The 24,943-nt window shown below is 45.7% G+C and overlaps 10 protein-coding genes across 15 annotated transcripts; 4 read left to right on the forward strand and 6 right to left on the reverse strand.

The window, feature by feature from the left end:
• The first annotated feature begins 113 nt into the window (after nt 1-113).
• LOC120458117 (cullin homolog 1) lies at nt 114-3,620 on the forward strand. The gene is made up of 4 exons (XM_039645654.2): nt 114-267; nt 878-1,985; nt 2,047-3,093; nt 3,153-3,620. Exons 2-4 carry the CDS (start codon nt 1,110-1,112, stop codon nt 3,552-3,554), a joined length of 2,325 nt encoding a protein of 774 aa, XP_039501588.1. The 5' UTR covers nt 114-267; nt 878-1,109; the 3' UTR covers nt 3,555-3,620.
• A 226-nt stretch (nt 3,621-3,846) lies between these two features.
• On the reverse strand, nt 3,847-5,623 carry LOC120458133 (odorant receptor 43b). The gene is made up of 3 exons (XM_039645679.2): nt 4,819-5,623; nt 4,248-4,605; nt 3,847-4,188 (listed from the first exon to the last, which is right to left on the reverse strand). Exons 1-3 carry the CDS (start codon nt 5,592-5,594, stop codon nt 4,111-4,113), a joined length of 1,212 nt encoding a protein of 403 aa, XP_039501613.1. The 5' UTR covers nt 5,595-5,623; the 3' UTR covers nt 3,847-4,110.
• A 130-nt stretch (nt 5,624-5,753) lies between these two features.
• On the reverse strand, nt 5,754-7,881 carry LOC120458125 (probable lysine-specific demethylase 4A). Its single transcript, XM_039645666.2, has 4 exons — nt 7,653-7,881; nt 7,494-7,585; nt 6,570-7,433; nt 5,754-6,514 (listed from the first exon to the last, which is right to left on the reverse strand). Exons 1-4 carry the CDS (start codon nt 7,806-7,808, stop codon nt 6,139-6,141), a joined length of 1,488 nt encoding a protein of 495 aa, XP_039501600.1. The 5' UTR covers nt 7,809-7,881; the 3' UTR covers nt 5,754-6,138.
• A 1,477-nt stretch (nt 7,882-9,358) lies between these two features.
• On the forward strand, nt 9,359-12,739 carry LOC120445871 (putative inorganic phosphate cotransporter). Of its 2 annotated transcripts, none has more exons than XM_039626527.1 (4): nt 9,359-9,488; nt 10,942-11,151; nt 11,209-11,663; nt 11,726-12,739. In XM_039626527.1, the coding sequence occupies exons 1-4, from the start codon at nt 9,455-9,457 to the stop codon at nt 12,458-12,460; spliced, it is 1,434 nt and encodes a 477-aa protein (XP_039482461.1). In that variant the 5' UTR covers nt 9,359-9,454; the 3' UTR covers nt 12,461-12,739. The 2 variants fall into 2 exon arrangements, with proteins under 2 accessions (XP_039482461.1, XP_039482453.1); XM_039626519.2 differs by lacking the exon at nt 9,359-9,488 and adding an exon at nt 10,570-10,877.
• On the reverse strand, nt 12,729-13,856 carry LOC120445939. 2 transcript variants are annotated; one of them, XM_039626607.2, is made up of 4 exons: nt 13,667-13,853; nt 13,473-13,605; nt 13,268-13,416; nt 12,729-13,205 (listed from the first exon to the last, which is right to left on the reverse strand). In XM_039626607.2, exons 1-4 carry the CDS (start codon nt 13,795-13,797, stop codon nt 12,797-12,799), a joined length of 822 nt encoding a protein of 273 aa, XP_039482541.1. In that variant the 5' UTR covers nt 13,798-13,853; the 3' UTR covers nt 12,729-12,796. The 2 variants fall into 2 exon arrangements, with proteins under 2 accessions (XP_039482541.1, XP_039482549.1); XM_039626615.2 differs by having other exon boundaries at nt 12,950-13,205; nt 13,263-13,416; nt 13,667-13,856.
• On the reverse strand, nt 13,849-15,168 carry LOC120445901 (ribonuclease H1). 2 transcript variants are annotated; one of them, XM_039626557.2, is made up of 5 exons: nt 14,823-15,168; nt 14,710-14,766; nt 14,422-14,657; nt 14,096-14,366; nt 13,849-14,035 (listed from the first exon to the last, which is right to left on the reverse strand). In XM_039626557.2, the coding sequence occupies exons 1-5, from the start codon at nt 15,162-15,164 to the stop codon at nt 13,940-13,942; spliced, it is 1,002 nt and encodes a 333-aa protein (XP_039482491.1). In that variant the 5' UTR covers nt 15,165-15,168; the 3' UTR covers nt 13,849-13,939. The 2 variants fall into 2 exon arrangements, with proteins under 2 accessions (XP_039482491.1, XP_039482501.1); XM_039626567.2 differs by lacking the exon at nt 13,849-14,035 and having other exon boundaries at nt 14,183-14,358.
• Nucleotides 15,169-15,316: 148 nt separating this feature from the next.
• LOC120445847 (ribonuclease 3) lies at nt 15,317-19,543 on the forward strand. The gene is made up of 3 exons (XM_039626483.2): nt 15,317-16,850; nt 16,908-19,232; nt 19,296-19,543. The coding sequence occupies exons 1-3, from the start codon at nt 15,329-15,331 to the stop codon at nt 19,433-19,435; spliced, it is 3,987 nt and encodes a 1,328-aa protein (XP_039482417.1). The 5' UTR covers nt 15,317-15,328; the 3' UTR covers nt 19,436-19,543.
• A 129-nt stretch (nt 19,544-19,672) lies between these two features.
• Nucleotides 19,673-21,904, reverse strand: LOC120445862 (mitochondrial-processing peptidase subunit alpha). Its single transcript, XM_039626507.2, has 6 exons — nt 21,709-21,904; nt 21,246-21,624; nt 20,768-21,184; nt 20,571-20,711; nt 20,015-20,519; nt 19,673-19,955 (listed from the first exon to the last, which is right to left on the reverse strand). The coding sequence occupies exons 1-6, from the start codon at nt 21,762-21,764 to the stop codon at nt 19,783-19,785; spliced, it is 1,671 nt and encodes a 556-aa protein (XP_039482441.1). The 5' UTR covers nt 21,765-21,904; the 3' UTR covers nt 19,673-19,782.
• Nucleotides 21,905-22,002: 98 nt separating this feature from the next.
• LOC120445967 lies at nt 22,003-22,375 on the reverse strand. Its single transcript, XM_039626682.2, has one exon. The coding sequence runs from the start codon at nt 22,372-22,374 to the stop codon at nt 22,069-22,071; it is 306 nt and encodes a 101-aa protein (XP_039482616.1). The 5' UTR covers nt 22,375; the 3' UTR covers nt 22,003-22,068.
• Nucleotides 22,376-22,408: 33 nt separating this feature from the next.
• On the forward strand, nt 22,409-24,730 carry LOC120445917 (protein lifeguard 1). Of its 3 annotated transcripts, XM_039626578.2 has the most exons (4): nt 22,409-22,496; nt 22,704-22,816; nt 23,861-24,027; nt 24,079-24,730. In XM_039626578.2, exons 2-4 carry the CDS (start codon nt 22,765-22,767, stop codon nt 24,682-24,684), a joined length of 825 nt encoding a protein of 274 aa, XP_039482512.1. In that variant the 5' UTR covers nt 22,409-22,496; nt 22,704-22,764; the 3' UTR covers nt 24,685-24,730. The 3 variants fall into 3 exon arrangements, with proteins under 3 accessions (XP_039482512.1, XP_039482520.1, XP_039482528.1); XM_039626586.2 differs by lacking the exon at nt 22,409-22,496 and having other exon boundaries at nt 22,686-22,816; nt 23,826-24,027; XM_039626594.2 differs by lacking the exon at nt 22,409-22,496 and having other exon boundaries at nt 22,746-22,816; nt 23,798-24,027.
• The last annotated feature ends 213 nt before the right edge of the window (nt 24,731-24,943 follow it).

The following is a 24,943-nucleotide window of genomic DNA, read 5'->3' on the forward strand; positions in this document are numbered from 1 at the left end:
GATATTAAATTATATTGCAACTACTATTCGTGTAAAGAATTTTCTGAAGTCATGAAAATATCAGATCGCCACCTACAGTGGCCAAATAATTCATACGACCGTGGACGGATTTGCATCTTAATGGCCGCGCGGTCACTCTATTTTAATAGTTAGGAATAAACGAAAGTTAGTAATTTTCACAGAAAAAAGTTGATTTACTTATAAGCATAATAGCGAAAAAAAGTTTTAATTTAGTTTAGTTTTAATTTAAAGAGCAACTATCAACAGGTAATTTCAAGTGAAATGGGGGAAAATGCAACGACAGACGATATTTCAGACTGTGAAAATGGCGAACAAAAGAGAAAAAGTGTGTGTGCTCCAAGGGGAAATCAAATCACGACGTCACGAAAAGAAAACTCAGGCGCACAGCTCAGTTTTCTAGGAAAATTGATTTCGTTTGAAGGGAGCTAACTGAAAAATCGAAAAAATGTTAACTATATAGTTGTGAAATGGTTATGTGCGCTATCTTTTCTCTTGGCTTTATGTGCCTTTGTGTGTGTTTGTGAAGGCTAGGGCGACTGCATATGTGTGTATGTGAGTGTTTATTTAACCAGGAAGTTGGGTTTTCGAACACGATCTATCGATAAGCGGGGGCGGTGGTGGGGCTTTACCTGCCATCCGATTGGCCAATACCCTACATTGCAGGGCATGTCCGACCACCGCGCATTGCATTACAGCTTGAGCTCGGTGCGTGCATGTGTGTATTCCGCAAGCCTCTCTTTTATTGCTGTGACATTGGATCATAATAGGCGACCTTCGGGTCGTCGCTTTTTACGTGGCGAGGCCTACCACATTCCCACTCCTATTCCGTTTCTGTACCGATTCGTCTCTTATGCAGATTGACAGTTTAAATTCCAAAATTGGAACACTGATTCGCCAAGATTCCGGCCACAGCTCCCAGGACGAGAGCCGCGAAACGACGCCACCTGGAAAGCAGCAGCAATACCCTGTCGCCCGCGCAGCAATCACCACCTAGGGTCATTGCCTCCTTCAGCCCAGCACCACTGCAGGGACAGCATCCTCCAGTGGAAGAAGGCAGAAGGCCATTGCCACCACCCACCGCCACCACGATGAACCGCTCCGGCAATTCCCAGACCACACAGAAACTCGTCAACCTGGACGATATCTGGAGCGAATTGGTCGAGGGCATTCTGCAGGTGTTTGAGCATGAGAAGTCGCTCACTCGCAGCCAGTACATGCGTTTCTACACGCACGTTTACGACTACTGCACCAGTGTGAATGCGGCTCCAAGCGGACGGAGCAGCGGGAAGACCGGCGGAGCCCAGCTAGTGGGCAAGAAGCTGTACGACCGGCTGGAACAATTCCTAAAGTCATACCTGAGCGAGCTGCTCACCAAGTTTAAGGCCATCAGCGGCGAGGAGGTGCTCCTGTCGCGCTACACCAAACAGTGGAAGTCGTACCAGTTCTCCAGCACTGTTCTGGACGGCATCTGCAATTACCTGAACCGCAATTGGGTGAAGCGCGAGTGCGAGGAGGGGCAGAAGGGTATCTACAAGATCTACCGACTGGCCCTCGTCGCCTGGAAGGGGCATTTGTTTCAAGTGCTAAACGAGCCGGTCACCAAGGCAGTGCTCAAGTCCATTGAGGAGGAGCGCCAAGGCAAGCTCATCAACCGGTCGTTGGTCCGCGACGTTATAGAGTGCTACGTGGAGCTCAGCTTTAACGAGGAGGATACAGATGCCGAGCAGCAGAAGTTATCCGTCTACAAGGACAACTTCGAGAGCAAGTTCATCGCAGACACGTATGCCTTCTACGAGAAGGAGTCGGACGCTTTTCTGTCCACCAACACGGTCACCGAGTATCTGAAGCACGTCGAAAACAGGCTGGAGGAGGAAACGCAGCGCGTTCGCGGCTTTAATTCAAAGAACGGTCTTTCCTATCTGCATGAGACCACGGCGGATGCGCTAAAGTCCACATGCGAACAGGTGGGATTGCCTTCCGTGTTGAACTTTAAAGCAGCCTACTAATCGAATTAATGTCTTTCAGGTTCTTATCGAAAAACATCTGAAAATATTTCACACCGAGTTTCAGAATCTGCTCAATGCAGACCGAAACGATGATCTGAAACGGATGTACTCCTTGGTCGCCCTCTCGCCCAAAAACCTGACAGATCTCAAGTCCATCCTTGAGAACCATATACTCCACCAGGGCACGGAGGCCATTGCAAAATGTTGCACTACCGACGCGGCCAACGATCCCAAGACGTACGTCCAGACCATCCTGGACGTGCACAAGAAGTACAACGCCCTAGTTTTGACGGCGTTCAACAATGACAACGGATTCGTGGCTGCCTTGGATAAGGCGTGCGGAAAGTTTATAAACTCGAACGTGGTCACAATCGCAAACAGTGCTAGCAAGTCGCCCGAGTTGCTGGCCAAGTACTGCGATCTGTTGTTGAAAAAGTCATCAAAGAATCCAGAGGACAAGGAGCTCGAGGACAATCTTAACCAGGTGATGGTCGTGTTCAAGTATATCGAGGATAAGGACGTCTTCCAAAAATATTACTCCAAGATGCTTGCTAAGCGCTTGGTAAACCACACATCGGCTTCGGATGACGCCGAGGCTATGATGATCTCCAAGCTTAAGCAGACTTGTGGCTACGAGTACACCGTTAAGCTACAGCGTATGTTCCAGGACATTGGCGTCTCGAAGGACTTGAACTCGAACTTTAAGCAGTACCTGGCCGAGAAGAACGTGACCATGGAAATTGACTTTGGAATCGAGGTCCTGTCCTCAGGCTCATGGCCTTTCCAGCTGAGTAACACCTTCCTGCTTCCATCCGAGCTGGAGCGATCAGTGCGACAGTTCAATGAGTTCTATGCCGCCCGCCATTCTGGTCGCAAGCTCAACTGGTTGTATCAGATGTGCAAGGGCGAACTGATAATGAACGTCAACCGCAATAATTCCTCCACCTACACCCTGCAGGCCAGCACCTTCCAAATGTCAGTGCTGCTCCAGTTCAACGATCAGCTCAGTTTTACAGTCCAGCAACTGCAGGACAACACACAAACGCAGCAGGAGAACTTGATTCAGGTGACATTGAGTCGTGTCAATCGCTAGATTTGAACTTACTAAAGGTCTTCTTCTTACAGGTATTGCAAATACTGCTCAAGGCGAAGGTGCTGACCTCCAGCGACAATGAGAACTCGCTGACGCCCGAGTCGACGGTGGAGTTGTTCCTAGATTACAAGAACAAGAAGCGCCGAATTAACATCAACCAGCCTCTGAAGACTGAACTTAAAGTGGAGCAGGAGACTGTACATAAGCATATAGAGGAGGACCGAAAATTGCTGATTCAGGCGGCGATCGTCCGCATCATGAAGATGCGCAAACGACTCAACCATACACAACTCATTTCGGAGGTGCTTAATCAGCTGTCAACGCGCTTTAAGCCTAAGGTGCCCGTAATCAAGAAGTGCATAGACATCCTTATCGAGAAGGAGTATCTAGAGCGAATGGAGGGACACAAAGACACATATAGTTATCTCGCCTAAGTTTATGTTAATTGTACAACTTTCGCTGTTTCATCTATGCCAGCCATTAAAAATATCATCAATATACTTAGACTCGTGTGGACCCTCCGCCAACCTCCCATCCCGAAATAAACTGCCGCCGAAACATTCGAACTGTTAGCGAGCTAAAAATACTCCATGCTTCGCATAATATGTGCAATTCTCGCCAACGCGTCACTAACTTCATCTTCCGTCTCTCAGCACCTCATGTAAAGAAAATGCCAGTCGCAGGGATCAAGTGAACCCATTGACCAGATTACAGCTCATGAGTCTGGCCTTTGTAATTTCAATTTCCGATGACATCCCAGGTTCCCAGCCTGCAATAGACTTCTGCAGGGGCTGTGCGGTATACATACGTATGTGGCGATTTTCTTTAATACCCATTGTTCGATCAATATTTGTTTTAACTAGCTTACGTTTATTCATAATTCGCTGTATGCATATACGATTATTATAATTCTACGAAGCAAAAAGTGTTAAGATCATAAAACTATGTACGTTTACCTTTGGTGCGGTCATTTTTATTGAGTGTTCTTTTCTATTCCTGAATGTTATACCTTTCGTTCAGGTTCATCCCGCTGGCGATGGCGTAGACGGTGAAGGCGAACTTTGCTACCTGCAAGGATTGAAGTTCGGAGTTTGTCTCCCTGTTCTATCCGAAAGCAGAGGACTTACATTGATGTTAGTGGCCAGATTGATGTTGAATATGTTCATGGCTGTGAAGGTCAAAGGCTGCTGCAGTTTCTGCAAGAACTGAATGACTATCCGCTGGTACCGCTTGTCCTGCACCCACCAGGAGGAATGGAAAAGAGCGTCGGCCAGCTCATTGCAGTCATCCACGATGGCGTTGCAGTAAAAGCAAAGCGGAAAGGTCTGCAGAAGGACGGCCATCACGTAGGTGACTATGCCAAATCGGGTCGATTGGTCAGCGAACAACAACATGTTGATCATAGTGATCCCTAGAATCGATCCGCATATGACGAATTGAGCAAATATCGTGCCAGAGATGATGGGTTGAATGGCATCACAAAAACTGGATTTAATTGAATATAATATAGTTTTATGTCAAATCGTTTGATATGCCAATTATTTTATCCTGAATGTAAATGAATACTCTTAAAGTATTATAGGATATCTATATTAACAAATATCGCTTTGTAGAGGTGTTCGTATAAAAATTATACTTTATTTTCTGTTTAAATTAAAATCTGTAGACATTTTCTATAGTTTGATCAAACTGACTTACTTTATCATGGTTCTGTGAGCCTTAATACAATCCACCAACGATTTAAACATGTAGCTCGGGTCGGTGCTGCCCTCGTTACTGGAATCGCCCAAGTACATAATACGGTCCTTGAGCAACAGAATATGAGTCCGCAGGGCTGCCACGTAGATCACAGGATAGGAATCGGTGGCCGTGGCAACATATATGGCAAAACCCACGGTGATGTACTCCACAAAACTCTGGATGTACAGCTGGGTCCGATCAACTCGCCAGTTTATGAACGGATAGTACGTATTGTAAGGAACACGGTGGTGCAAAAGTCCGTCCACAAGCGCGGAGGTGGCGTAGAAGCCGTAGACCACGAAAAAGGTTAGGTTCAGCCTGGTAACGGCAGCCACCATGTCGCGTATCTTGCGCTTTTCCCCCGGCTTTACGCAGTATTCATCCAGTTTGTCTAAGTGCTTGTTGGCCCATTCCAAACGGTGCATATGCATTATCAAAACGAAGAACTTCAGAGAGAAACACCATGTGTTGAGGCACAGTTGCAGGGATTGCAGTAGCAGCTCCGGGGGGAACTCCGCCAAATGGACCATGTAGTTAATTGGGAAACTTACGGGAAGTATCACCATATTGTAGATGTAAGAAAAAACCCTCCACATCTTGCGGCCTATACCGAAATCGTTGTTCAAGTCTAAACCCGAATTTCGGAGCGTCACCATTAGGAAAGCATTCGAATCCCTAGATCTTATAGGCTCCGATAGAGGAGCCGGATAGATAAGCTTAAAATTTCCGAACATCTGTAATTTCAAATGTTTGAGGCTTTAAAGTAACTGTCGATAGGAGGAGCTTGGAGGGCTTTTATAGTCCACGATTTCTAGTTCTTAATTACCGGTTGCCAATTTAGTAGGCGGTTCTCTTTCTGTTGCAAGGAATTTCACACATGTCATAACATATCAAATTATTAAGCGATATTTTTGTTTGATTATAGACATTGACCCTAGGGCGTTTCTTTTAAAAATGATTTCGGTTTTATCCGATTTAAATTGTAATGCAATACTTCTTTCGGTGGGAACAGACACTTGTTTGAAAAATGTGAACGGTCAAATTTAGTCTGTCCTATTTACAGCCTAAAGATTTATACATATTTGATTCAACGAATTGCAAAAATTTGCTTGTCTCCTTAATTCTATACACATATCTGCTTTGTGATGGCGTCATGTCCGCTTAAAATGTATAAAAATGTACAAAAAAATATCAATACTAGATCTTTGATTGCTGCGGGGCGAAAATCTAACAAGGAGATCAAAAAACTGCCATAAAGCATTGTCACATCTGGAATCCTCAATCCTCGTCGTCAAGAGTGAGTACTTTTGTCTGGAAGCGCATTCGTTTGGTGTTCTTTACTACACCATTGGTGAGCAGGTTAACCCCAGGATTGGGACAGGGCAGTTCATTCCATAGGCGCTTTACGCGCACCACAGCCTCAGAGTTGAAGTCGTATCTCTTTGGCGCCGAAGATGGTTCAGGTACAGACGCAGTGGGTGGGAGTTTGCGTAGTTTGACAACTGGCTGCAGCTGGCGGCAGCTGTTATAGCTGCTCACACTGGCCCTATCGTCGACATCCTCGGCGGAACCCTCGTTTGACTCACATCCATTGCCAGCCAGCGAGCAACCCCGCTTTTGCGGAGATTCTTCCTTGGATTTGGCAGCACGTAAACTGTGGTATGCGGTTATCTTAGTAAGAAAGTCAATTTTGATCTTTAATGTAATACCTTTCCTGTTTTTCATACTCATTCAAAGTGGGGGGTGCTGCAGCGCATACTTTACCCGGCTCCTCGGGGTGACTGCCCATGTCCTGACCTCTTAACCAATTTTCGTATCGCTCTGGCTGGAAACGGCGTACGAAGGTCTCCATCGAGATCTTAACCATGTCGCTTCGGCATCGGCAAATACTTGCCCGCTTGCCGTACTCTATCCAACGCTTCGACGCAAAGTTGGTCGACTCGGCGCCGTTGAAGCCATGATTAAATCCGGCATGGTACCCGAAGGGAAATGTGATCATAATTTCACCCGCCTCCTGAGTGATCTTGTTGTAAGGTATGTTGTGCTGGCGGAGCACCTTCGGACTGATCATGGTCATCTTATGGCGAAGATAGGCATTGCACTCCTGGTAGTTCTCAGTGAATGTTTCGTTTGCCAGCTTCTCCAGTCGTCTGCCATACGCGGGCGGGATGGCGTACCAAGTTTTGGGTGCTCCAAAATGCAGATAGTTAATGGAATACAGATCCATATCCTCGGTATGCCAGGCAAAAGAGCTCTTCCACATGCCAAAGTAGAGGTACGCCGTGTTCACGCCATCGATGATTATGTTGTAGTCGGTATTGACCAGATTTAATATGGTGTCCAGCCGCCCAATGTTCCACACGTCGAGTTCTTCGTCACTCAGCGATCCCTTGACATCGGCTGCGTACAGTGGCGATATGTAGGTGATGTTCTTCCAGTACTTGCGCTCCAGATCCTCGTAGTCGAAGTGCCTCGGTGTCTGGTGAAGTTCGGAATTGGCCTTTTCCATAAACTGGCGCAAGGTCATCTGCCGGCGCTGCTGGATGTTGATTTGCTGGTACACTCCGTGGGCCCTGCGTTTCAAATGGGTTTTCTTGTTTGGGGGCATTGAGTCGTATATGATAACCACTTACCCTGTGACCACTTGGCAGATCGGTGCCGGAATGGTCATGTTAATGTTCTCTATGTCGTAGCCCGACTTCCGGGGCACCCATTCCGCAGGTGGCTGTTGGTCAAAAATAACAAAATGAATGACATATATGTGCAAAAAGTTGGGAACTTGGCCAGCTTACCTGGATTTTGGCCAAGCCGGCTAAGTGTGCTCCGCGGGATTCAATGTGCTCTATGTAGGCGGAAAAATTTTTAAACTCCTCGTAGCTGGGACGGAAGGTCATGATGCGGGGCACTTTGTTCTGCTCTTCATCGCCGAATGAAGATCTCGTGGACATATTGAAGGAGCAACAAAAAAATAATCAAGTGAAACTAATTTCCTTTGCCTAGTGTGACCAGTTTACATGAAGTATAATTTGCCAAAGAACAAAATTCCAAGATTCCGTTACAAAATTGTTTTGAAATATAATTAAAAAGGTTTTCTTTTTAAACAATTTAGAAAATGTATAGATAAAAAAACAAGCAGATTGTTAATACTTAATCGAATACTGGTAGGTTATGTATATAAATTTCTGTATAAAATATTTTTCAAGATTTCAAGCAAAGTAGTTAAATCACAATGAACCAACACACAACATATTAGGATGTAAAACAAAACTACTATTTATAAAAATATAATAAGAATAAAGATTTCGAAATAAATATATATAAATATGGTTTTCTGTATGTGGTCTTTATCCATAAATTTATGATAATTAGCTCGATCCAAGACAGAGCGAAAAACAGAAAAAAACAAAAGAAAACGAGTCAAGTTCCCCGACTATCAGATACCCGTTACTCAGCTATTGCAAGTGCGATATACTGTTATGAACAGTTATATTTCTTATAAATGATAACTGAAATTTAACGAGGACGTTGAATCTTGTTAAGAGGGGAGGAGAAATATATCTAGATGTCTACATAAAATATTTCTCTTTAGGATAATATGGTTTTCGGATCTTGAAAAAGATCATGAAGCTTTAATAAGATCCATAACGATATCAGCGTTCTGATCACGAGGTGAAGCCCACGTTTTGTTTGATTCCCTTATTACCAATAAATAATAATAATAAATATAACTATGATTAAAGAGGTTCAATAAATTACGTATGTTCTAGCGGCCACAATTTAAAAACATTTAAATCATGGTAAGCACCACTTCATTTACTTTGGATAGACATATCATCTTTTTTGTAAAAAGATTTAAAGCCACTTCAAAACGTGTTTTTTTGACTTATAAATATGTTAATACTTTCTCCTTACATAATATGTGATTACCCTGACGAAAGCCCCGAAAGCTGACACATGGTATATCTTAGCTAATAGCTATTAAGGCTTTCCCCAGAATCTGCTTGGGATCACAAGTGTTGACAGCTCTAATCGGAAGCTATAAAACAATTAGACTGGGATAATCAACAAATCTTTCTCGGCACAATTCTGTGAAAAAGTGCACACAACAAGAGATAACAATTGAATCATAGGCTTTCAAAGGGATTTCGAGTGCAGGCCAGTAACATCCGATATATATGTATGATGTACATATGAGATTACCCTTTCTACAACAAGGACTGAACCAATATTTTTAACTACCAGACAGATGCGATCGGTTGGGTTCAATCGGTTACAGCCACTGAAATAAAATCACAGCGAAGACATAATGTAATTTGCATTGGACTGGACGCGGGGCAAGTGCCAAGCACTTTGGTGGAGGTTTATGGGTTTATGATTATTGTCGCGATAATGACGGGCGATCTGCGTAGCCGCGCGGGTACTTGAGACCTGGAGGCGGAGGCCCTGTAATCAGGAGAATGAGTTTTTGTAGTATCAGTATAAAAGCGAAAGGTACAACAATCGCCTCGCAGTTTACCATCGTTTTCGGGGCCAGGCACTTCGGCCATTTTTTACTTCTCTCAGTTATAATAAATAAATCAGTGAGACACTTGAAATGGGTTTCGAACCCTCTGAGGATAAGGCAAGGCGTAAGTGTCGGATCGAAGAGAAAATCACTGTTGCTCAAGATAGTGTGAGAGTGAAGTTTGTAAAAGCTTTTGAAAATCAGTGCAAAAACGATCACTCGAATACTTCAAAAATATAGCAAATTATAGACACTAGAGTTTTCATTGAAAACTTTCATCCCATAACAAGAGATTCCCAAATATCACAGTTTAAGAGAGGGAGATATTAGAGATATTACTTAATGAATCAGGTTGGAGCTTTGCAGAAACATAATTGTGTTGTACTATAGCTTATGCCATCTTACAAGAAAATATTAAGATTCAGTATTTTCGTTAATACAACGGCATGATCCACCAGTTACCTTCGATCTATATGAAATCGAGATTACTTGCCACAACTTGGTTACATTTAATCACTGTGGACGTTATCATAGTGGCGGAGCGCAACAGGAAAGTGTGCTAAGACGACTACTATCTATACATATGTATATACATGAAGAAATTAAATGAAATGGCCTAGTGGCCTAGTGGCCAATCAATTATTTGTATAAAGTGTGGTGATTTTGTAAATGTTAAAATTTTATTTATAAAGTGCAAAATGTTTCGTCACGAAAGTTAATATCAGAACTTTTGCAGGTTGGGTGTGCTAGTCCCTTGTTTGATCTTAAAGGCAAAACCAACTTATAGAACACTATCAGTTATACCGCTGCTCTCTTAATCTTACCATGGCTGCTCTTTACAAATCACTAGACCTACCCTAAGAGTTTATTCAACGTTATTACAGTCCAGACGTCTGGCTATATTTGCGAACCATATCTTGATAGATCATATAATATATCAGACATCTGCCGAGACTTACGACTTTATGAAGATCAACAGAGATACATACGTATGACACAAAGAAAATATTTATTATCTGCACGAAGGTTGGCAATCGTGTTCATCTGCAGGGCAGGAATTTCGGGGGACCTAATCTGGAGATCCATTTAGTTCATAGGAGGGCAATCAAAATTTACGACTGTGTTCACACGTTATGTCCCACGGTGGAATCTGCTCCGCTACGGGAACTTTTCCATTGAGAGCAGAGCTGCTTTTGTTTTCCTCATTGGCAGGCGTTAATGATAATGAAAATATTATTATAATAAAACCCAAAGAGTTCCGTCGGACCCATAATTAATGAAATCACCACTATCAGAGCGTTGTTAAACGGCAATAAACCGTAGATTGAGGTCCCAGAAAATATCGACCAAGTGACAACAATTTGCACCGTGCATTTATAATGGTGCAATCAATTAATTGGATGACCAGACGCTAGTTAAATCCGAAACTGATCAGACATGGTTTATTATTCCACTGGAGAGAGGAGACCCCTTCTAGTCGGAGTAGTTCCGAATCCGCTTAGGAAATTAACCTGTAACAACACCCAAATAAGTTTTCAATCTCTAAACTAAATACATCATTTACATTTCTATCTCAGCTAGAGGTCTTGGCGTGCGACACTGGCAGGCGGCTGTTCTATTCTTGGGCATGATGATCAACTACTTCCAGCGGGTAAACATCTCGGCTGGCATTGTTCCCATGACGCAGTCCACCGCGGGTGCTCCATATTACAGTTGGGGTACGTCGGAAAAGTCCCTGATCCTCAGCAGCTTTTTCTGGGGCTATGTGGTCTCCCAGGTACCGGCAGGTGAGTAGCTAGAATCATGACCAAGATCTAGTTACCACGTCTTACACAATTTTGTAGGACTCCTTGCCAAGCGATTTGGGGCCAAGTTAGTACTGGGAATTGCGACTGCAGTCGGCGGTATTTTGTGCTTCTTCCATCCCATTGCAGCCAAAAGTGGGTGGCAGAGTATCTGCGTCTTGCGCGTCCTCACCGGACTGGTCCAGGGAACAGTTTATCCGTGTGTCCACACGCTACTGGCTAAGTGGGTGCCCCGCACGGAGCGGGGTCTCCTAACGACTGGCGTTTATTCGGGAGCACAGTTCGGAACGGCTGTTATCCTGGTTACCAGTGGCTTTATCTTCGAATCCGTCATGGGCTGGCCAGGGTTGTTTTACCTTTCCGGAGGGGTGAGCCTGGCTTGGGCGCTGCTATTCTTCTGGCAGGCGGCTAATGATCCCGCTACAGCCATCCGGATTAGCAAAGGCGAGGTGGAGTATATCGAAAGCCTTACGGGCAGCACCAGCGCCGGTCAGGTAAGTGAGGATGTGAAAGAACCATTGAGCAGAAATTGTAATGGTGCAACCTTTTATTTCAGTCAATGCCTGTGCCCTGGATGTCGATCTTTAGGTCCCCAGCTTTCTACGGTCTCCTGGCAGCACATTGTGGATTCACATGGGGCTTCTACACGCTGCTCACTGAAATGCCCACATACATGAGCAAGGTTCTGCAGCTTGATGTCAAGTCCAATGCCTTCCTTTCCTCGCTGCCGTACTTTGTTATGGGCCTGCTCTGCTTTGTGGTCAGTCCCATATCGGATTTGCTCATCAACCGAGGGACTATATCGATCACCACGGCTCGAAAGCTGTTTAATTCGATTGGACAGTGGGGACCAATGGCTTGTTTGATTGGACTTGGGTACATGACAGCCGAAGAGAAAACGTGGGCCATTCTTCTGCTGACGCTGGCGGTGGGCATCAATGCTGGCTGTGTCTGTGGATATTTGATTAATCACATCGACCTGTCGCCCAACTTTGCCGGTCCTATGATGGGAGTTACCAATGGGATTGCAGGAGTGACCTCCATAATAGCCCCTTTAGTGGTGGGAGCGATCGTATCGGATGAGGAGGATCCCAGCCAGTGGCGAATGGTGTTCTTTATTACAGGAGGAATTTATTTAGTGTGCAACACTATTTTTGTTATATTTGGCAAGGCCACTATTCAGACGTGGAACGAACCGCCATCGACGTCTAGCACGATGACGCTCCGCAACCACCAGGAGAACGATTCAAAGTCCATTGTTCCCACATCAGATAAAGACAATCGGTTCTGATCCCACGTCCTGCACCTGGACGCCATGTACATTCATGTTAATTGTAGTAATTATAAGTTATTCCTATTTAAGCATAGCTAAGCCTAGCTATAACTAAAGATAAAGGTTTATATAATGCTTATGCTTAGGGAAGCCTAATATGACTTAATTGTGTGATAATATGACTTTACTATGTGTGGCACGTTTCGAAGGTGCTTAAGTCGCTTTAACTATGTCAATAAGTGAGTGGTGTACGTATGCAGCATAATCATAAATATTTACAGCCCTGTGCCATTGCAAGAATGTATTGTTTAGTTAGCCATTGCTGACTTTAAATCGCACCGACTTCGTCGCCTGTTACTTGACTTTTTGCTGCAGAAGTCGCTGCTCGTTCAGGCGCTGATTGATGCGTCGCGTATTGGTCATCGAGTGTATGATTGTCCATAGGGCCAAAGACCAACCAAGCAGGATGGTGCCGCACAGAACCGGACCGTAGGCGTTAGCCTGACCTACCGGAATCTCGGCACGCAGCGGCACCTTCAGCTGGCAGTCCACGTGCACCCGCCTCCAGTTGCAGCGCTCCAGATTATCCATGGTCGTGGGCTGGCCATCCTTGACGTGGTTCTCGTCAAAACGGCTTTCCGGCGCATTCAGGCAGTAATGCTTATCAGGCCGGACAACCAACTCGTTCTCGATGAGCGCACTATCAGCCATCGGGCAGTTAAGATAGAGCTCGGGTAAGGGTATGGCCACTGTGGCCATCGATCTGTTAGGATTATTTGATTAGTCTAGTGGACGAATGCAATTTGGAATTCAAGATCACCACACCGCTTATCACTGGGGGCATGGTAGCGAAAATGCAAGGGCAGAGCCAGCGATTCCGTTATCTTTGGTGTACCGAGCAGTAAAACCGAGAAGGGCTGCGCCCGTTCCGTGGCCACTTCAATGTTGACGAACTTGGGGTAGATGGCATTCAACTGGAAAGGAAAATCTTCATAGTAATCCTTATAACTTCATTCCCAAGCTAACGCACCCTCTTCAAACGCTGCAGGTCATCCAGTTCGTCTGTGCTTATATAAACGGATGCGGGGAAATCCTGCAGCAGCGCATACTCACAGTCCTTGCCCACCAGCGGAATGTCGAATCGTAGACGGTAGTTAAGGGTCCTGCATAAACATTTATCACTTTAATTTAGGTATTCCATAGACCGCTCTCCATTAGAAAAACCTGTGCATGCCGGCTTTGTCCATTTCTACGTGAACAATAGGTGGTTCGACTACATAACACATGCCTGCCCCTCCCAGTAACCACAAAACCGAGGTAAGCAATAAACACTTCTTATTTTCCTTGGAATGCATTTTTTAAACTGACTACTTAAACGCGACTAAAGTAAATTGTAAATAAAAACATTTGGGCCAGGGCTACCATGTAACTTCAATTTATTCAGCGTTGCCAAATCAATTACATACTACAAAGGCGGTTAATTTAAAAATGGGCTTATCACCCATTTCTATCCTTATACAAGGCGGATCCTTGGCGCGCCAATTTGTCTGCCATTTCATTGCCCTCTATGCCCTTATGGGCATCCACGTAGTTCTGAGGATAAAAACATAAGATGGATACAATCGAGCACGTTATTTAAATATAATTACGCACCCATTTCACGGTAATGTTGTTGTTCTGAAGCAGTTTATCTAGTTCCTTAAAGTCAACAACGTTTTTCACAGGCTGATTGTTCTTTAGCTTCCAGCCCCTTTTTTTCCAACCCTCAACCCACAGGGTTATTGAGTTGATCAAGAACTGGGAGTCTGTGCAGACGCACAGCTTCTGTATTCCCAAATCAATGGCTGTTTTTATGGCATGAATGGCCGCTTGTATTTCACCAACATTATTTGTAACGCGTCCATCCACGGGCTTGCCTGCGTTTCTTCAAAGAATTAAAAGCTTTTAAGTACACTTAGTGATAATTAGTTACCACTTACAGCGGATGATTTTTGCCAAAGTAAACTCCATAGCCGGCACAGGCGCCGGGTTGTCCATTGCCTATGCAGGAGCCATCTGTATACACAATCACATAGCCTTCGGCATCGATTTCAAACTGGAAGGCACCCACTTGTTTGAGTCCTTTGGCTTCTGAGACCTGGGAGACATGTCGTGGGATCTTGTTCCGCTTATCGCTGCTATCCGTGCCCTTTCGCTTGCGATTTAAAATGTCTGCCTTAAAGAAGATATGTTTAACTTTCTCTAGAGAATTTACTTTCGCCTCTTACTAAATTAATACTATTAGATGGCCTAGGATCTCCCTCCACCTCGTTCATGGCAGCATTCTGAAAGAGAAGTCAGGATTTATAAATTACGCATATGTATGTATATTCAAGCCTACCAGATCATTCTCTGCTAAGTCGTGATCCTCTTCGGGCCACTCCTCTGTGTACTTGGGGTTCCCAATCACTTCGGTGCTGTTCTTCCAACTGGCCAGTGCTGCCTGTCTCTTGCCCAGCGGCACGGCCACATCCTGCGGTGCATACGATTTACAGCCATTAACGAACTGATCCGCTTCCTGCCGCGTTTTAAACTTCTTGTATTTGGCGTTATTAAAACCCTTGACCTGCTCCTCGCACTCTGCCCACGAGTCGTAGACTCCAGTTCTCCGCCCTCTGGCTACAGCGTAGAAGGCCATCGTGCAGCGTTGGAGGTTCGAGCAAAAATACCGCGGGAGTAACATAATTTTGTTGCGTCGTCTATCGAAACATATGTGGCACGGCCTTGCCGGATGTACGAGTGTAAACAAACCCGGCGAGTTGCCAGATCAATCGAATCGCGGTGAAAAGTGTGGGAGGAAAAAATTACAATTGTCGATTTTACCGGAGGTTGCTCTAAAACATCGCCATGTACCAGCCGCCCTTGCCGCCGCCTCCAGTCCAGCCTCCTCCTCCTCCACCGCCTCCACCTCCGCCGGAAGAAGAAATATCTCCGCCGGGAGTAGGTGTTTCCTCTCATAACTATCCGTCAAATGACTCCCATTCTCACAACACAAAGCCTTTGGATTACGTCTATCCGGAGACACCAGCTCCCTATGCCAGTTTCACCTCCGGCTATGATCCGTACCAGCAACCAGCAGTGTACGGCTACGAGGGATATGCTTATAACGAACCAGCACAGAAGTATGGTGGCCAGGAGTCCCCTTACCAATACCAGTACCCGACATCCGGATCATCCTTCCCATATGAAAGCTATAAATACCCAGATCGCTATCCTTCCTACGCGTCCAACTACCGACCTCCATCCGAACGGCAAAGGTATAATTCCCACAGCTCCAGTCAAGGCTACCACCATTATCCCGGCCATAGCTCGGGAAGGCGGTATGAACAGAGACATGATCAGGAACACCGTCATATTCAGGAGGCCCGATATACCCACGAGCCAAGACACGGACAATATGCCCACAGGCCGCCAAAGGGAACGCAACACGGCTACTATGGTTCTGCCAGGCACCCAGCTAGTGAGGATTATTCCCCACGCAGCTATCACGATAGGGAGAGAAGTGAGCCCTTAGAGAAAACTAGACCCAAACCGAAGGTAGAGACCGAAAGGGACCGTCTGCTGAGACAGTGGTGTTCTAATTTCTGCGAAAAACCAGAGGACTATGTGAAAAAGATGAACGCCCTCAGCGAGGCGGATGCCCCTGTCGAGTCCTGGGTGCGATCTTCGCCAGCGGAGCTCTATTACGAGCGCACCAAAAGTGAAAACGAGGTCAGAGGTCGGGCGCGGCTGCAAAAGCTGTGCAGCCTGTTCGAAGAGGAGCTGCTGCAAAGAGCGGAGCGCGTGCGCGAAAAGCTACCCGCTTACGTGCCGCCTCCAAGAAAGGCTCGTCGTCGTGTTTGCAAGCACAAGCACAAGTCAGAGGCCTGCTCCTCGTCCTCCTCCTCTGATGACGACTCCGACGATGACGCTTTTAAGATCGAGCAGGACTGCTGCATGGAGGAGCTTTCCCGCAAGGTGCAACATCCGCAGCGTGTGCACGCGGATCTCTGGCACAACGACGCCGGGGAGATGAACGACGGTCCTCTCTGCCGGTGCTCAGCCAAGTCTCGACGTATTGGCATACGGCACGGCATATATCCTGGCGAGACTGGCTACAAGGTTTGCGATCCTAACAGCAACAATGCTGGCAAGCTGTTCCACTACAGGATCAGCATCTCACCGCCCACTAACTTCCTGACAAAGACACCCACTATTATCAAGCATGATGAGCACGAGTTTCTATTCGAGGGCTTCTCACTTCTTTCGCATGTGCGCCTCACTGATCTTCCCGTCTGCAAGGTGATCCGCTTCAACATCGAGTACACCATTGAGTACGAGGAGGAGAAGATGCCAGAGAACTTTACTATCCATGAGCTAGACCTTTTTTGTAAGTTAAATTGAGATTTACTGTAAAAGCATTACTAACATCCCATCTCAAATTCAGTCAAATACCTGTTTCATGAATTGCTGGAGCTGGTGGACTTCAATCTAATGCCCAACTTAGCGTCCGGAAGCGTCGATGAATCCTGTCCAGCTTTTCACTTCTTTCCGCGTTTCGTCCGCGACCTCCCCGATAATGGAAAGGAGGTTTTGGCCATGGTCGAGGTACTCCGCTACTTGTTGGATAATTCCGCACAACTAGTAGAACGGCAGCAGCTGCTGCATCTTAACCAGATTAGTCAGAGCGAGTGGCAAAACTACGTGGACTTCATAAAGGGAATGCTGGTCACAAAGCCGGGTCATAAGCCGTGTTCGCTGCGTGTTGACCAACTGGACAGGAATAACTCCGATTTGCCAGAGTGCGTGGATCGCGAAACTGGAATTTCACACCCCGCGATCGTACACTTCGGCATTCGTCCGCCGCAGTTAAGCTACGCGGGAAATCCGGAGTACCAAAAGGCGTGGCGAGAGTACGTTAAGTTTCGTCACCTGATGGCCAACATGTCTAAGCCCTCTTTCAAAGATAAACGCAAGCTAGAGGAGAAGGAGCAACGCCTTCAGGAGATGCGAACTCAGGGGCGCATGAAACGTAACATTACAGTGGCGATCAGCTCAGAGGGCTTCTATCGCACTGGCATTATGTGCGATGTTGTGCAGCATGCCATGTTGATTCCTGTCCTAACAGGTCACCTTAGATTTCACAAGTCACTGGACCTGCTAGAGGAGAGTATTGGATACCGTTTTAAGAATCGGTATCTGCTCCAATTGGCGCTGACTCATCCATCCTACAAGGAGAACTATGGCACCAATCCTGATCATGCCCGCAACTCACTGACGAACTGCGGAATTCGACAGCCGGAGTACGGAGATCGCAAGATCCATTACATGAACACACGCAAGCGCGGAATCAACACCTTAGTGAGCATTATGTCCCGATTTGGCAAGGATCATGAAACTGTTTCGAACATAACCCACAACGAGAGACTGGAGTTCCTTGGTGACGCTGTGGTAGAATTCCTCAGCTCGATTCATCTGTTTTTTATGTTCCCCGAACTGGAGGAGGGTGGTTTGGCCACTTATCGGGCGGCAATTGTCCAAAACCAGCACTTGGCTCTGTTGGCCAAAAAGCTACAACTGGAAGAGTTTATGTTGTACGCACACGGATCCGATCTGTGCCACGAGTTGGAACTGCGCCACGCCATGGCCAACTGTTTTGAAGCCCTAATGGGTGCTCTTCTGTTGGATGGCGGAATCAAGGTGGCAGATGAGGTGTTTACGGATGCTCTATTCCGGCAGGACGAGAAACTGCTGAGTATCTGGAAAAATCTGCCGGAGCACCCGTTACAGGAACAAGAGCCACTTGGGGATCGCAGCTGTATCGATTCCTACCGGGTGCTTAAGGAGTTAACCAAATTCGAGGACTCTATTGGAATCAAGTTCAAACATATTCGACTGTTGGCTCGCGCGTTTACCGATCGTTCCATTGGATTCACACATTTGACCCTTGGGTCCAATCAGCGATTAGAGTTCTTGGGCGACACGGTGCTGCAGCTTATTTGCTCGGAGTACCTATATCGTCACTTCCCTGAACACCACGAGGGCCACTTGTCCTTGCTACGCTCCTCATTGGTCAATAACCGCACACAAGCAGTGGTCTGCGATGATTTGGGAATGCCCAAATATGCCGTGTATGCAAATCCCAAGGCTGATTTGAAGACCAAAGATCGTGCCGATCTGCTAGAGGCATTCCTCGGCGCCCTGTACGTGGACAAGGGTCTCCTGTACTGTGAGCAGTTTTGCCACGTATGTTTGTTCCCGCGACTTCAGTTGTTTATCATGAATCAGGACTGGAACGATCCTAAGTCGAAGCTGCAGCAGTGCTGCCTCACCCTTCGCACGATGGATGGCGGCGAGCCGGACATCCCCTACTACAAGGTGGTGGAAGCCAGTGGTCCAACCAATACGCGGGTATACAAGGTGGCCGTTTATTTCCGCTCAAAGCGGCTGGCCACTTCAAGTGGCTCCTCAATTCAACAGGCAGAGATGAATGCTGCTAAGCAGGCGCTAGATAATTCGAGGGACCTGTTTCCTCAGCTGGATCACCAAAAGCGCGTGATTGCCAAGAGCATAAAGAAACAAACGGGCAACGAGCTGGACAACGACAGTGATCGGCAGCAACAAGAGGAAAAAATCAAACGGCCTAAGTATGCGGCTCCGCTTCAGGATGAGAGCCATCTTCCTAAGCAGTATCGCATGCACGAGAACATTTCCAGCGACGAGTTGCCGGAAGACGAAGAGTTTGAAAGCACCGCCCCCAAGAGCCCATCAAGTAAGTTAATAAATTCTGTGTGCAGTGCTACAAAGCTCTATATGTATCCTTTTTCGTTTCTAGTGCCCTTAAAAAGTAACAGAAGTGGGAATAGCAGCAGCAGCAGCAGCAGCAGTGATAGCGATGGCTCAACCAGTTCTCCAAAGTGCAAACGGCGATTAAAGAAGAGTTCCTCGGTATCTTCACAAACTTCATTGGGATAAACAGCTGGATGCTATAGAAGTATTGGCCCAAATTTAGTACGAAAATTGTGGGGTTGGCGCAAAAATATGATGGGTTATCTTAATAAATCGCTCATATAGAAAATTCAATTTTTTTGTTTCAAATATATTACTTACAAAAAATGCTTCCTTTTCCTACCAGGATATTTAACTTACTGTGTTTCTGACGTTTTTTCCTATTCAAAAACATAATTAAAGCTACAAATAAAATACTCAGAGTCGAATTTTGGAAAATATTTTAGCCAATTTAAACTTAACACGGTTGCCCTTAGTACAATATTGTGAACAAAGCAAAATGATATCCGATGGTGGCGGTCTCACACCCAGCGTTATTTGAACAAGGAAAGCCGACGTCCCAGTCCGGAACGTCCTGAACCACTGACCGCGTTGGTGATGTGGCTCATCTCAGGAAGATTGTGGATGTCACCGCGCGCGGCCACAGAAGGCGGGGAGCTCAGGAGACGTTGGGCAACGCGTTGGATGTCGGCGGCAGTTACACTTTCTACAAAAGAAAATGCCGAGTTAATTGAAATGCATTAATTAAGTCATAGATGCTTTTACCGATTTCCTGGATAAAATGCTGCGGTCGTTTTCGCTGCCCCGTTACCAACACTTGACGTCCCACGTCTTCGAACACAACTGGTCTCGACTCCAGATTCATCAGCAGCATGGACTGAAGTTGAATCTTTGAGCGCATAAGCTCTTCACGACCTGGCTCTGCGGCCATGCCCATCATCTCTCGAGTCAACACCTCGACCATGTCGTTCATGTGCTGTGGCGGTGCGCTACCATGAACACAGAAGAGTCCAGAGTCGGCGTAAGCGTGATTGTAGGCGGTGGCGCTGTACATCCAGTGGTAGCGGTTTAGCACCTTGGTATACAGGCGCGAGTACATGCCCTTGCCAGGACCGCCTGCGGAGAAGGAACCACCACCGCCCATCATTATATTCAGGACGCACAGGGGAACGAAGTCCTTGTCCTGGTGGGAACAGCCCTCAAATCCGAGAACCACGTGGGCCAGCTCTGGTAACCCAGCGGCTGCATAGATTGGGATTTCACATTGTTCCTGTGGGCAATTGATGTTAAAGAGTTAATTAAAGAGTATTATTGCACCCACCTTTACTAGTCCGCCAGTGTATTGTGCAATAGACGTATCTACTTGCTTGGGACCCGAGTCCTCCAGGGCTTCCGTCTCCCAGATGGCTTTGTCCTCTACAAAGTATCTTTGCACATGGTTAACCAGCTCATCGTGATCCACCTGTAAGGATACTCTTTAACTGAAATGTATATTTAATAGGGATTTTGTAGACTTACGCCTACACCAGCGATGACCATCCGCTTAGGGGAATGATGGTATTTAAGATAGTTCATCAGCACCTTGCGGTCTATGTGGTCCAGGTTCTCCAGTGGACATAGCTTGGGCAGGCCCAAGGTATTGTCCCTAAATGCTGCTGCGTGGATCATGTCCATCAGTATGGGCTCCTGCTCCGGCCGCATGCCCAAAGTCTCCAGCTCAAAGTTGACGGCACGCCTGGCCAGACTCACCTCCTGGTCGCTAAGTGTGGGGCGCAATGTGACGTCCGCCAGCAGACGCGTTACGGAATCAATGGCGCGACTGTCGATGCTGGCGGCATAAATGAGCGTGTCCCGAGAGCTCTGGCAGTCGCAAATGCCACCGTTCTTCTCCAGCTCCTTGAGTATGGCGTCCTTGTTGGGAAAGTTGACTGTGGACTTTGGAATGGGTAGCCGAGTTAGCCGAGATCCTACATTACATAAGCGCAACTTGACTCACATTAAAGGCTAGCTTTTCGAGAAAGTGCGACACCCCGCTAGGGTACGCTACTTCGTAGCGCGGGCCGGAGTCGATAACCAGGCCCACAGTGCAGAACTGTCCGTACCGCGGTTCCGAAGCAATCCGCAGGCCGTTGGGCAACGTTGTTACTTTCGTAATTGCGCTCTCCGCCAATGGAGCTGCATAAACGGCCTCTGGCAGGTTGGGCAGTGGGTCGGTGAGGGGCGGCAGGTGGGTGACAATTTCCTTGGAAGGCGTGTTCACCTTCTGTGACCCATCACTCGTACGCACGCCGCCGGTGATCTGGCCTATTCCGGTGCCACTGCCCACCTCGTCACCGCCCAGGCTGGTCACTTTGGTGGCCATGCGTCGTGGAAACCTGCATTGTGTTTGGGTACAGGGCACTCATTAGATTCGCCGGCTCCATAACAGCCCACTTTTCACCACCCCGTGAGATTCTTACGTGCGCCAGGTGTGCCTGAGCATTTTCAGCATGCCAATGCTACGCCCGTTCATCATGTGTTGGTGATTTGGGTTTTGTAACGGTATTTACAGAATTATGTGAATTATATTTGAATTTGATTCAGAAACACATTTTTTTTACGCTTTTAAACGAATAAATTTCGAAGCAAAAATTGACGACTTCTTCTTCTTCTGCTCTTGACATAAGTGTCAGTCACACGGAAATTTAGGGACGCACGCATGGCAGGGCTGCCAACTTTCTGGCGCTTCGATTTACCGTTGAAAAAATATATCGTTTTTTAAAGTTTTCAGTAAGGGACTTTATTTGCCAATATTACAGATTACAGATTTGTGGCCAGAACTAATCGAAGTTGAAACGTCTCTTGCCATCGAACCTATAGCCATAGGCCGCCGCGTTCTTGGTGTCCACCAGCGCTGGGTTCCGGTGCTTGAAGAAGCTGCCATGCCCGTGTGCGGGTCGCGAGGCGCTATTGGGGATTCCCTCCACCTCGCGGGGATAAAAGGCCTCGAACATCCCATCTGGGGGCAGGCAGCACTCGGCTATCTTCGGATCGTTGGGATCGTAGGCAGCCACCCTTCCTGGTCCCAAAAGCACGGCAAATCCGAGCACAACCAAAGTCTTCAGCAATAGCGTAATTACGTTCATTATCGCACAATTGCTCTGACACGCGGGCAGTAACTTTTACTTTTGGCTGACTGAACCCGTTTAAGTCCGACTTCGTGCGCCCAGTGTCATTTGTGAACTGAAGTGATATTGACGAAACTATGGTGAATATACACGTATTGCACCTACATATGTAGGCATGAAGGCGGTTGTTTAAGTCACCACATGCAAAACTCAGCCGCTCTTGCGCGCCATTCGCGAAAACTCTGGCACCGCTGGCCCGAAATAAAACCGGCATCTCAGTTTCCATTCCTCACGCTTTTCCTTTAGTTCGAGATACGGATACATACACTATTTATTTTTCTTATTAGTTGTCTAGTTGAGCTCCTAAGATTGCCAGTTATCCTTGGAAAAAGTCCAGCCGTGGAAGTCATGGATTCACCTAAAGCAGAAACAGGATTCCTAGATAAGGTCTCACTGTACGGTAAGTTCTTAAAGTTAATAATAGAATTGAAAAATTAAAGAGTTTTTTTGTGTAAAAGTGCTATCACAGCAAAAATTTGATTATGAAAAAGGGACTTGAATATGTATATACATATACATATACATATATACATAAATAAGCCTTCTTTTTCTGCATGCGTATGTGTTAGAACATAAAATTGTCTCAGTTGAACTGATAACTCATTAGAACTGTATTTCATGTCTCAGCTTCCTGCTGGGACTCTTTCATTAAATTCACTTACATTCAAAGTATTATTAAGTGAGCTTTAAGAGACCTACAAAATATATGTATAATTTTTCAACTGATTTAAAAACTTCCTAATTGCTTGTGCTGTAAACGAATGTTAATATTAATCAGCTTCGCCTTCGATTTGAAGCAAGTGTTAAATATTATGAAATATATTTTTAAATCTTCAAAATGTATACTGAAATTTCCTACCGATACGCCAAAAACAAAATGCAAAGGCCAAGATTTTAATATAATTATTCTATTTCATTTACACTCTAAAAAGTGATTAGAAATTATACAACAGTCGCTAGGTGGAGCCAGTGTGCACTTCAGTCGCTTTGCTGCTGTCTTATTTGAATTGCGACCGCTGCAATTTAATTGACAGACTTATAACAATGGCCGGCTTAGCGCACTCTTTGGTTATTATATTCCCAGCCCACAGTAAAAATTCTTTTAGAATATTTTATAATCTTGCTTGGCATTTTTGTACTTTTTTATTACAAGACATTTTAAAGTATACCAAGGCAGTTCAAATTTTAATTTATTCAAGTGAGCGTGCATTGTTGATTTGTAAGAACCATTCCCTTCAATGGGCTCACGTTGATTGTATCTACAACTCCATTCCATCTACATGCGTTGCGCAAATTTATTTTTAAGCCATAACATATAATCATGTCACGATTCTACATAATAAAGTTGAAAATAGTTTTTTTATTCGTGTTTTGATTTCAGCGTTGTTTAATTTTCTCCCTTTACCTAGAAACTCTGAACCTTACCCACCAATTTCATTGTCAGCCCCTCCGACGGAAATCGAGTCCCAAGCCACGAATTCCGCTCCAAAAGATGGCGAACAGTTGATCGAAAATGGGATTAATACCCAAGATCTGATTGTTAAAAGCAATGTATTCGAGGATCCCACTATACGCATGGGATTCGTCCGAAAGGTTTTTGGAATCCTTTTGGTAAGCTAGATCTATTCAATTAAACATTTTATAATTATGTGGTTCTTGCAGGTTCAATTACTATTCACATTGGCTGTGATAGCAATATTTGCTTACCACCAACCCACCAAGGACTTCATACAGGAAAATTTCCTCTTAGTTTTGGTCGCCATGATCGTTAACGTAATCGTTCTAACCACAATCGTTTGTGTGGAGAACGTGCGGCGAAGGCATCCCGTCAATCTGATTTGCCTGGCTCTTTATACCTTCACCATGTCGCTGCTCCTGGGAACCGCAGCGAGCCTAATGGATTCCAACGTTGTAATCTCGGCCGTGGGTATTACCACAGTCCTTGTCATCGCTCTTTGCATCTACGCCGTGCAAACCAAGTACGATTACACAGCTGCGGGAGGGGTTATATTAACCTTTGTGATGATCCTCCTCGTCCTATCAGTGTGCGGTTTTTGGATGCCCGATTTCGTAGACAGCTTGCCAATAACTTGCCTATGCACTTTTATTGGCTGCTTTTTTTTAATCGTCGATATGCAGTCGATAGTGGGCGGCAATCGTTCGGAACAGTTGGATCCCGAGGAATACGTGTTTGCAGCTCTCACTCTGTATGTCGATGTGGTTCGCATATTCATTTATATCCTTCGAATTTTAGAGAAATTTTATTAGTGGAACTAATCCTAGTCACAGCTCTTGAAAACAACGTAAGCCTTTCTTCTTGTTAAGCTTTTGCAGACTTAACCACACTCAGCTTTACAAAAAATGTGTCAAAAAGTGCCGTTTACAAACCAAAGTTTTATCTGATATTAACAACTGACGGAGTCAGATTAAGAGTGTTATTTGATATTCGTAATTCAGAATTTTATTAACTTACTTTTTGGCTCGTCTTGTTCTATTATAGTTACATTACATTTATATTTATATACTG

This window comes from Drosophila santomea, chromosome 2L (genome assembly GCF_016746245.2).
Source record: "Drosophila santomea strain STO CAGO 1482 chromosome 2L, Prin_Dsan_1.1, whole genome shotgun sequence".
NCBI classification, from domain to species: domain Eukaryota; kingdom Metazoa; phylum Arthropoda; class Insecta; order Diptera; family Drosophilidae; genus Drosophila; species Drosophila santomea.